The following is an 11,113-nucleotide window of genomic DNA, read 5'->3' on the forward strand; positions in this document are numbered from 1 at the left end:
AGAGGCAGAGAAGCCTGGTGAAGAGGATGGCACGCTTAGAGGAGATAGAGTGGGATGAGGTTCGTCCAGGCGGCCTGTGAGAGTCAGTGGGTTGAGAAGAAATGTAAAAGTATCGTTTCTCTCCTGGCATGTAGACAAGTGGAATCAGGGCAACTGAAAGCCATCAACGCTGGCCGACTATGATTGGACACTGACACAAGATACATCAAGTAGGGAGGACAAACAAAAATCATGGCAAAACAATTTTAAGTCAGTTGAACTAACACAACGTGTCACCATCGAAGTGCGACTAAATATACTAAATTCAATAAAAGTTTCTCCAACTTCCTACGTGATACGGAAATCTGAAATTATCTTTGCCTTCAGCTCGAAGTTCTCTTTCATGATCCCCATTTTTTACAGGAATCTAAAATTTTGAAAAGAAATGTTGTCCAGTATTATTTTTCTCCCACTGATGCTGGTCGACGGGCTGAGTTTCTCCAGCAGATTGGGTTTTCGCTTCAGATTCAAGCGTCTTCAGTCTCATTTGTCCCTCTTGTTTACACATTTTCCTCTTCCTCTCCAGGTTAGTTATTAGTCCACCTGTTCCTGCCTCAGCGATAAGCGAGATTACCCTACGTTTTTCAAAACTATACCCAGCGACAAATACCAGTCTAGAATTCTCGCTGAATTGGTGAGAGTTTTCGGCTGGACTTGGATTGGAACGGTTCGAAGTAACCGTGATTACGGTCATTTTGGAATGCAAGGATTTGTGGAACATGCAGAAAAGTTTGGAGTTTGCATTGCCTACTCCGAGTCATTTTACAGGACCGACCCAGCGGAGAAAATCAGCCACGCTGTCCGGGTGATTAAACAGGCGTCCAGGAATTGGAGCAAATGGAAGGTGGAGAAAACGCGTACCTTCCGGGGATAATGGATGGCAGTTCTCACTACGAGCATAAAGCAGGCTATGCCATCGCGCATGCGCTCCACGACTTATTTGCCTGTGAAAACGGCATGGAGCATTTTATGAATGACAGGTGTGCAGATATTTCAAAGTTTGAGCAGGTGGCAGGTAGGACATTATGTACTTCTCTCCCTTGTTAACTAAACACACCGTTGACAATGCAGAGTTGCATGTAAAAGTCCATGTATTCGAACCCATCGACGGTAAACGAGCAATTTATGTGATGATCAAACCTATTTTCCTTATATATGAAATCAAATAGTTAACCTATCGACCTGTAAAGAATGGGAAATGAAGCCGGTAATTTGCAGAGACAAAGATTATGTTTAGATTTCTTCGCTGACCACCTTCGCTCTGTTCGCATCAGTGAGAGGGATCTCCCAGTGGCCGACCACTTCAATTCCCCGCCCCACTCCCATACTCACATGTCTGTCCATGGCCTCTTGTACTGTCCCACCAAGACCACAACATTATCTTTCCGACCGGATGACATTAACATCGACGTTTCAGATTTCTGCTGGACAACTTCTCTGTTCTCCCATCCTTCCCTTTCCCATTCCCTTCTTTCCTCCAGCTCTCCACCACCTTCCTTCTCCATTTCACAGAGCCATCCCCCCTCCTCCTGCTTGCTGGTGTCCGTGATCCACCTATTACTTCTTGCCTTTGGGACCGTGCCCCTCCCCCTCCTCTTTTGTTCAGGCGCCTGCCTACGTGATTTCATATCTTGGTGAAGGGCTCAAGCGGGAAATTATGATTATGTACCTTTATCTTTGCTCTGTAAAGTCCACCATTTGTCCTGCTTAACTCCTCCAACATTGTCTTCCTACTTCAACCACGGTGTCTGCATATTTTCATATTTGAGTTATGTTTACATCATCTGCAATTGTTATTGGTGGAAGGATGAATGTTGGCAAGGGGTATCAGGAGAACGTTGGTTCTTTCCATAAAATAGCTCCCTGTGTTGTTTATTTCTCCATTTTGTGGGCCCAATCTTACTAACTAGACATGAATTAAGGCAGTACACGTTCCTTTTTACATTGGGAAGCCGACCGAGTAATGAGTTCCAACCTCTATAATGAGCTCAAATCTTGACTCTGACCCTTCAATAGCCTTTGTTCAGGGTCAGTAACCAGTAAAACGCGGCAAAAGGTTTTTCTCCTTGAGACACCTTCAAAGAGATGTAGATTGAGTGCCTCCTATACCTTTTGAGTTGGTAATTATCCTGCAGATCAATGATTAACGTATTCAGTGAAGTTGATTCTCTGTATTTCCGTCGACTCAATGCAAGGAGGGGCGAAAGTCTAATATTCCTTGATCTTTTCTTCCCCAGCTGCTCCACCACCTGTGCATAGTCAATTTCACAACCAAAACAGGAGAAATCGTATATTTTGATGCAAACGGCGATCCAGTGCCCAGATACGAATTGGTGAACTTACAAACGAATTCGGAGGGTACAGTTGACATTGTAAATATTGGCTAATATGATGGGTCAGCTCTATCAGGACGCAAATTGGTGATGAATGTCAGTGACATCATCTAGAGCACGGATGCAAATAAGGTGTGGTCCTTTGATCGTGCATTTCTATCTGCAAAGCAGGAAGATAGTTACGTCCTTGTCGTAGGATAGTATTATAGTTGTTGGGGTTATCAATGACCGGATGTTGTAATTTGATGCAAGTTGAAGTGTATTCAGGCAAAAGAGTATTTTTCATTTTTTGAAGTGTAGAATAACGACATGTCTTCCCATATATTTAGTTTCATTTAAAATAAAATATGCCACTTGAGAAGTGAATCAGAGAGTCTTTAATAGGAGGTAATAACGCGCACAGACGTGATAATTATGCAAACAAATGCTGGCACAGATGCTTGTAATGGGAATTAGAGTGAAGATGCCTTGCTTTTAGAGCAAGTGGTCACAGTGACAAGATAAGAGGTCGATCATTCAAGTCTCTGTTGTGCACGCGTTTCTCCTCTGGAATTATCTGTACGGGACCAATGTGGAAATATATTTAATGTCGATCCTGGTGGATATTAGAAAGGTACAAAAATCAAAGATCCTGGGGAAATGGCTCAAAAATTGAGTAATACCGAACATATTTTACCCCAGATGATATTGAATATGGGGTAGATATATGAGCCCTAGTCGACAATATCGGAGCATATTTTCCATCACTCTGTGACGCGAATACAGTGAGAATGTTTTCTTTTGCTCTAGATCCCACGAGCAATTTGTTCAGAACCCTGTCTTCCTGGAGCAAGGAAAGTGAGTCTGAAAGGGCAACCGATTTGTTGCTTTGACTGTGCAGAATGTGCCGATGGTGAGATCAGCAATATCACAGGTCAGTGTTGAAATATAGACGTGTTTCGATAAGTAAGCCTAAAGGCGAAAAACCTCCTTCACGCTTATCGCTCACTGTTCAGTAATGTGTCGTTGAATTCCCAAGTATTATTCTCACGAATGTTACCAGATTAAATGTTGGAAATTGTAATTTTTCAGATTCCACAGATTGCATGAAGTGTCCCTCGGAATACTGGTCAAATCAACAGAAAACCCGATGTGTTCGCAAGAAGGTTGAGTTTCTTTCCTTTGGAGAAGTTCTGGGGTTTGTGTTGGTGACGCTCGCTCTAGTGGGAGTCTGCTTCACCTTGGCCACCGCTGCTATTTTCTACCGTTACCGGGAAACTCCCATGGTGAAAGCGAACAACTCCGAGCTCAGCTTCCTCCTTCTCTTCGCTCTCATGCTTTGCTTCATTTGCTCGCTCAGCTTCATTGGGGAACCCTCCGACTGGTCTTGCAGGTTGCGTCGCACTGTTTTCGGAGTTGTTTTCGTTCTCTGCATTTCCTGCATTTTGGGCAAAACCATTCTAGTTGTGGTGGCCTTTAAAGCAACTCTTCCCAACAGGAGCGTGATGAACTGGTTTGGACCCGCTCAGCAACGGCTGGGCGTGTGTATCCTGACATTTCTGCAGGCTTTAGTTTGCGTTGTCTGGCTAAGTGTGTCACCTCCCCATCCCCTGAAAAACATGAGCTATTATCGAGACATCATTATTCTGGAATGCGACGTGGGGTCATTAACGGCCTTTTACTTGGTGTCGGCCTCTATTGCTCTTTTATCCATTGCGTTTTTAGTTCTCGATTTCCTTTCCCGGAAACTTCCAGACAATTTCAATGACGCCAAGTACATCACCTTCAGCATGTTGATCTTCTGCGCTGTTTGGATCACTTTTATCCCAGCCTATGTGAGCTCTCCAGGGAAGTGCACGATGGCCGTGGAAGCGTTTGCTATCTGGGCATCAAGCTTTGGTTTGCTGGTCTGTATTTATGCACCCAAATGTTACATTATTGTAGTGAAGCCGCAGAATATCACGAAGAAACACATGATGCGCAAGGCATCTTCACTCTAATTCCCATTACAAGCATCTGTGCCAGCATTTGTTTGCATAATTATCACGTCTGTGCGCGTTATTACCTCCTATTAAAGACTCTCTGATTCACTTCTCAAGTGGCATATTTTATTTTAAATGAAACTAAATATATGGGAAGACATGCCTGGTTGAATTATTGAGACCGAAAACATTGGCCAATCTTCTTCTCCCAGTGGTGCTATTCGATCAGCTGAGTTCCTCCAGTAGGTGGTTGACTTTCACTCAGGTTGGCAACTTGGTCGGAATGCATTATTCGTGCCGTTGGGCATGTTTCTATACTCAATAACTGTGTGGTTCCATGTTTTACTCGGACGTTTGTTTCAGTCCTGAGAGCGTTGCGACTTCTCGCAGTTCCCCACATTCCGATTTTGTTTATGCTGTGTTATTTTTTCTCGAACTTTGATTATAGCTTATGCCATTTTCAGCCGGCTGGAGTGGTGAAGGAATTATCTAAATTTGGCAACTTAGTGGCTCTCAAGTCTCAATCATTGTGCCTTGGAATTGACATCGAACCTCCTTATTCGTAATTGAACAAAACAGTGTTGAATATTTTGCCGAATTGAATTAAAGATGATGCTTTACCCTATTAGCCCATTCAGATTCCATCAAGAAGGATCGTGAGAGATTATAGGAAATCAGCGTTACGCAGCAGTTAATAATCATGCGTCCTGGAATTTCAGCCACGTCTACAATCCTATAAACACAGACAATGCTGGTAAGTTATGTCCAATCTTCACCCTGCCATGCTATCCGTTTCCTTTGTCATTTAAATAGAAGAACGATGTTGTGCCGAACTATGTCAACATGCATTAGTGATCATTTTTCAAACCTCCTTAGATACTGGATTAGTTCCTGAGGATTGGAGGGTGGCCAACGTAACACGACTATTTAAGAAGGGAGGGAGAGAGAAACCGGGAAACTACAGACCAGTTAGCCTGACATCGGCCATAAGGAAGGTGCTAGAATCAGTTATTAAAGATTGTAGTGGTATCTCTGGACGGAGTCAGTATGGTTTTGTGAAGGGAAAATCATGTCTTACGAATCTAATAGAGTTTTTTAAGGATGTAACCTTAAAAGTGGATAGGGGGTCGAAAATCAGTGAATGTGGTATATCTGGACTTTAGTAAGACACCTGATAAGATTGCGCACTGAAGACTAGCGAACAAACTTAAAAAGCATGGTATAGGAAGTATGGTATTAAGGTGGATAGAGAATTGATTGATGGACAGGAAGCAAAGAGTAGGTATAAATGGGTTCTTTTCGGAATGACAGGTTGGATACCACACACAGGGCTCCGTGATGGGGCCACTGTTGTTTACAATATATATCAATGACTTAGATGTGGGAATAAATAGAAATATCTAAAAATTTGCAGATGACACGAAGTTGGGTAGAGGGGTTTGCTGTGTTGAGGACGCTAGGAGGGTGCAGAGTGGGAGTGGGAAACTGGGGAGAGGGTCAGAGGGGAGGAAGGTGGAATGGTAGAGAGGGAGATGGGAGAGGAGGAGTCTGTGGAGCAATGTAGTGGGAGAGGTGGAGAGGAAGTGGAATTGAGGTGGTGAGTGGGAGATGGGAGGAGAAAGTGAGAAAAGGGGAGCAGGAGAAAAGGGAAGGGGAAAATGGGGGAGGGGAGGTGGGAATATTGGAGGAGGAGATGGGTGTGAGGAGAGAGGGAAGAGAGAAGAAGAAAGGGAGAGTGAGGGGAGAAAGGGAGAGAAGAGGAGAGAGTGGAAGTGAAAATTTTGGAGGGGGAGATGGGTGAAGAGAGAGTGAGAAGGGGTGAGGGAGAGATGGAGGGCAAGGGGAGAGAGGGAGAAAGGGAGAGAGTGGACGAAGTAAGGGTGGGGAGAAGGAATAAGGATGAGAAGGGGAGAGGGGAGGGAGTGAGAAAGATTGGGAATAGGGACAGAGGTGGAGAGTGGGAGAGTCTATAGAGTTCCCTCACTCTCTCCCTCACTCCCAGAGAACTCCCCCACTCCCTCCCACAGTTCCCCTTCTCCCTGCCCCTTACTCATTCGCTCCATCCCTCACTCCCATAGAGTTCCTCCCTCACATCTTCTTACTTGTTCCCTCACACACCCTTCATTTCCTGTCACCTTGCTCCCTCCATGACTCCCTCCTCAACCCACAGAGTTCCTTCACTCCCACCATCACATCCTGCCTCCCTCACAGAGTTCGTCCATTCACTCGTTTACTCCCTCACTTAATCCTGCAGAATTCCCACTCTCTGTGGGGCCCTCCCTCCCTCCGTGTATTGCCTCCTCCCTCTGCAGGATCCCACTCCCCATGGAATGGCAGCTACCTGGACAGGGCATCTGATCCACGTCAAGGAAGGATCTTCCCAGAAGTGCAGGGAGGAGTTGGGCAGCAGAGATAGGCATGTCGAAGGCACCAGCATGGACCGCTGACAGCATTGCCAACTCCACCTCTGCAGCCCTCCAAATGAGACGAGGGAACATGTCTTCATTCGCAATGAGGGCCTGGAGGAGAATGAGAGAGAATCTGGGACACTCCAATGAAGTCAACCCCCACTCCAGTCCTCAACAATCACCTCCACTCCCCAAGAGCCTCCTCCAGTCTTCTTCCTCTTCCTGCTGTCCCCTGGACCCCTTCCTGTCTCTGCAGCTCCACTCTGCACCACTACACCCCTTCCTATCTCTATCATTCCATCCTGTCCCCTTCACCTCAGCCTGTCTCTGTAACCACCACCGGTCCCCTACAGTCCTCCCAATATTTTTAATCCTGTCCAGTGTTGTACACCCCTCCCTGTCTCTGCAACCCATCCTAACTCTGTAACATCACTCCAATCCCCAACACCATTCTCTGTCTCTGTAACCACCTCAGGTCCACCACTCTCCTCCCCATTTCTGTGATGCCCTCTGGATGCCCATGCTCCTCCCTGCCTCTGTAACCCCTTCCAGTCCCCTACACTCCTCCCTGACTCTGTAACCCCTTCTGGTCCCTGACACACCTCCCTATTACTGTAATCCAGTTCAGTCAACGACACCCTACTGTCACTGTAACCCACTGTGGACCCCAATACCTCCTGAAATGGGATCTTCCTCCACTTACCTGCATAGCCAGTCCTGTGCTGTAGAGGTTTCCAATGGTTCCATTCTCCGTCCGTGCACAATATAATCCTGCGGTGAGTTTAATCAATGCAGTGCGGATCTGATCTAGGGGTTTGTACCCCTGATCCAGCAGACAGCGGGCAGCGAGGGCACTCACTGCCTTGGTATCTGGGGAGAGCAGTGCTTGTCTGGTAAGTCTGGAGGCCCAGTGCCTGTGGGGTGATGAGAGAGCCTGTCTACCCATCCAATCTCCCTCTCTCTGTCCCCCTCTATCTTTGTCTTAATTTCTTCCCATATCCCCTCTCAACCCCCTCTCTACCTCAATCCCTCCTCTCCCTCCCCACTTTTCCTCACCACACCTCTCCATTCCTATCTCCTCCTCTGCATTCCCACTTCCCCTCTTTCCCACCTTATTCTCCAATCTTCCCCACTTCCTCTCTCTCCCTCCCTCCCCCTCTCCCCATCCGTTTCCCTCTTCTCTCTCCCCTCTCCCCAACCTCCCTCCTCCCCTCCCCTCGACTCCCCTCCCCTCCCATCTCTCTCTCTGCTCCCACTTTAACCTGTAGCAGGCGGAGAGCTCGAGTATCACAACTGCTTTAATTTGAATCCTGCGCTGTAGCCACATCCGACTTTTGCGTCATGCGTCCTTCAGGTCTGGACTGGAAGAAACAATCCCGCGACGCTATCTTTGCCGTAGCTGCCCCGCTGACTGCGCTTGATAAGTGGGGCAGCTACAAACAAGAGCGTCACCTCAACCCCCCCCCCTTTCCTCCCACCTTTCACCTCTTGTTAATTAATGCCCTCTCTCCACCCCACTCTGCCCTTGTTTCTCTCTCTCGCCCCCGTTTTTTCACCCGACCACCTAACTACTTACCCACTTTGAATATCAGGCTCTTGAGGACCGCCTCGCTGAATGTCTGCACGTGGATCTTTGAAATAGGAGCACGTGTTTCACACAGACCAAGGAACGCGAGGGCAACCTGGTAATAGGTGGTAACTGGGTGTCCATACCGAGCTGGTGGAAGATAGGAATGGGGAGAGGGATTGGGGAGGGAGAGAGGGAGGGAGAGAGAGTGGTGGGATGGGGAGAGAGGGGGAAGGAGAGATGGGGAAAGAGATGTGGAGAAAGGTGGAAAGAGTTTGAGAGAGGAAAGGGAAGAGAGAGAGAGGGGGGGAGAGAGTGGGGAAAAGCAGAGAGAGAGAGAGGGAGAATGGGATGTGGGGGAGTGAGTTAAAGAGAGGTGGGGAGGGGTGGCGAGAGTGGGGAAGAGGGCAAGAGAGGGGAAGAGGGGAAGAGAGGGGGAGTGAGAAGAGAGAGGGGACAGGAAGAGGCGGGAGAGAGGGGAAAGGGGAGTGAAGCAGGGAGGGAGTGGGAGAGAGATTGGGTCATGCTCTTTCTCCCTCCCTCTCATTCATCCCTCTTTCTCCTCTCTCTCTCTTACTTCCTACCCCTCTCTCTCCCTCCCTCCCATTCCCTCCCTCTCCTTTCATCCTTTCTCTCCCACCTCTCTCTCACCTCTGTCTCCATCCTACTCATTCACTCTCTCCCTCCCTCTTTCCCACTCTTTCTCTCCCACCTCTCTCTCTCTCACACACTTCTGTTGCACTAGTCTCTCGCATTGCACTCTCCACCCTCTTTCTCACACCACTCTCTCACCTCTCTCACTCCTCTCTCACTCCTCTCTCTCCTACCAACCCTCTCTTTCAACTTCTCTCTCCCCTCCTTTTCTCCCACCTCTCCCTTTCCCTGCTCTCTCCCTCCCCTCTCTATCTCCCACGTCTCTCCCTCCTCTCCCACTTCTCTCTCTTTCTCTCTCCTCTCCCACTTCTCACTCACTTTTCCCCCTCTCCCTTCCCTCTCTTCCTCTCAATATCTCTCTCTTTCTTTCTCTCTCCCCGCCCCCTTCTCCCCATCTCTCACCCACACTGGCCATTTCTTGCTCCAGTCTCTCCATCAGGATGGCAACCAGGTCTATCGAGGGTCCATTCTTGGGATCAGGGATGTGGAATGGGCTGAGGCAGCAGGCCGAGATTGCCAGGACATAGAGTCCCACCATACCGCTGGTAAAATGGCCCGCTGTGGGAAAGGAAGCTGTGATAGGCTCTGTCCTTTGGCCCCCTCACTTTGAGCTTTTTCTGGACCCGGCTTCCCTCCCACCCACTTTCCTCCCCCTCTTTACCCGCTCTCCCTCCTTTACCCGCTCTCCCTCCTTTACCCTCCCCTCTCTCCAAATACCCTCCCACCTCTCCCTTTCTCCCTGCTCTCCAAATACCTTTGCCTCTCCCCAAATGCACCTTCCACTCACCTCTCCAAAAATACCCTCCTTTCTCTCCCCCTCCCTACCTGCTTCCCAAATACCCTCATTCCTCTCTCCTCCCCTTTCCCGATATACCTTCCCTCCTCTCACCTCCCTCCCTGCACCCAGACCCTCCCTCCCACCCCATTCTGCCCAAATATCCTCCCCTGCACCGTTTCCTAAAACCCTTCAACCCCCCCTCCCTCCCTTCTTTTATTCCCTGATCTCAAAATAGCCTCTCTCCTCCTCCCTCCCCTTTTCCCATATACCCTCCCTTCCCTTCTCTCTGAATTCATTCGAATCCCCTTCTACCCTCCAACCCTGCACCCCAAATACCTTCACTCCTCTCCTCCCTCCTCCCCAAATACTCACCGTTTCCCCTTCTCTAAATCCTTCCCATCCCTGCCTCCCTACCCCTTTTCCTCTCCTTCCCCGCTCCTCAAATACCTTCCCTCTTTTCCCCACCTTTCTTTCTGAAAACCCCTCCAATCCCTTCTCTCTTCCATATTTGCTTTCCAAGTCCAGTTCATCCCTCCTCCATGAAAATATCCCACCTTTTCCTTCATCCTCCAGTCCTCCTGTTCCCTCCTTACTCTCAGTCCATCCCCTTTCTCCCTGCCTCTTCTATGCCTTTACCTGCTCCCATTCTTTCCCTCCCTCCCTCCCCTCCCCCATCAACACGACTGACCTTGTTGAACTGCCTGTTCCTGGAGTTGTTGGACAGCCTGCCACTCCCTTGAGGAGATAGGAGAGGAAGGGTGGGAGAGGCGAAGAGACAAAAGTGCACGGGGGTCAACGACAGAGTTGTCCAGTGAACGGGTCAGAACCTCTGCCAGGACACCCACCTCAGCCCTAGGGTCTGGGAAGGAAGCATAATGGGAGTGAGGTGTAGACAGTTGCAGGGGAGCAGAAGAGAGAGTTATGGGGTGGTGGGGGGGTGTAGGGACCAGAGAGTTTACAGAGACAGGGAGGGTGTAAGGGACCAAAAAGGGATAGAGAGACAGGGGACCAGAGAGAGTTACAGGGAGTAATAGAGGACTGGAGGGTTTACAGAGACATGGAGGAGAATGGGGACAGTAGGGGAAGTGAGTGGAGGGGTTACAGAGACAGGGAAGGGTACAAGGGACCAAAGGGGGACAGGGAAGGAATTTACAGAGCGGGGTTTACAGAGACAAGGAGGAGTAGAGGGGACTGGAGAGCATGACAATGACAGGGAGGGGTGTGGTGGACCAGATAAGGTTGCAGACACTGGGAGGGGTGTGGAGGTCTGGAGGAGGGCTACAGTGAGAGGGAAGGGTGTTGGGGAACAAAGGGGGGGGTGGAATTCAGAGACAATGAGGGGTGTATGGGCCCAGAGTGGAATACAGAGACAA

General features: G+C 48.7%; 2 protein-coding genes across 2 annotated transcripts; one reads left to right on the top strand and one right to left on the bottom strand.

Moving 5' to 3' along the window:
• The first annotated feature begins 454 nt into the window (after positions 1–454).
• On the top strand, positions 455–4,351 carry LOC138743622 (extracellular calcium-sensing receptor-like). The gene is given in 5 exon segments (XM_069899147.1): positions 455–883; positions 937–1,047; positions 2,277–2,522; positions 3,162–3,285; positions 3,444–4,351. Coding segments are annotated over 5 exon segments (1,818 nt in total).
• Positions 4,352–4,744: 393 nt separating this feature from the next.
• Positions 4,745–9,500, bottom strand: LOC138743623 (transcobalamin-1-like). The gene is made up of 6 exons (XM_069899148.1): positions 9,365–9,500; positions 8,318–8,458; positions 7,445–7,611; positions 6,560–6,852; positions 4,955–5,066; positions 4,745–4,822 (listed from the first exon to the last, which is right to left on the bottom strand). Exons 1-6 carry the CDS (start codon positions 9,498–9,500, stop codon positions 4,745–4,747), a joined length of 927 nt encoding a protein of 308 aa, XP_069755249.1.
• Between the last annotated feature and the right edge of the window lie 1,613 nt (positions 9,501–11,113).

The sequence above is a fragment of the Narcine bancroftii genome, chromosome 9 (assembly GCF_036971445.1).
Source record: "Narcine bancroftii isolate sNarBan1 chromosome 9, sNarBan1.hap1, whole genome shotgun sequence".
Lineage (NCBI taxonomy): Eukaryota > Metazoa > Chordata > Chondrichthyes > Torpediniformes > Narcinidae > Narcine > Narcine bancroftii.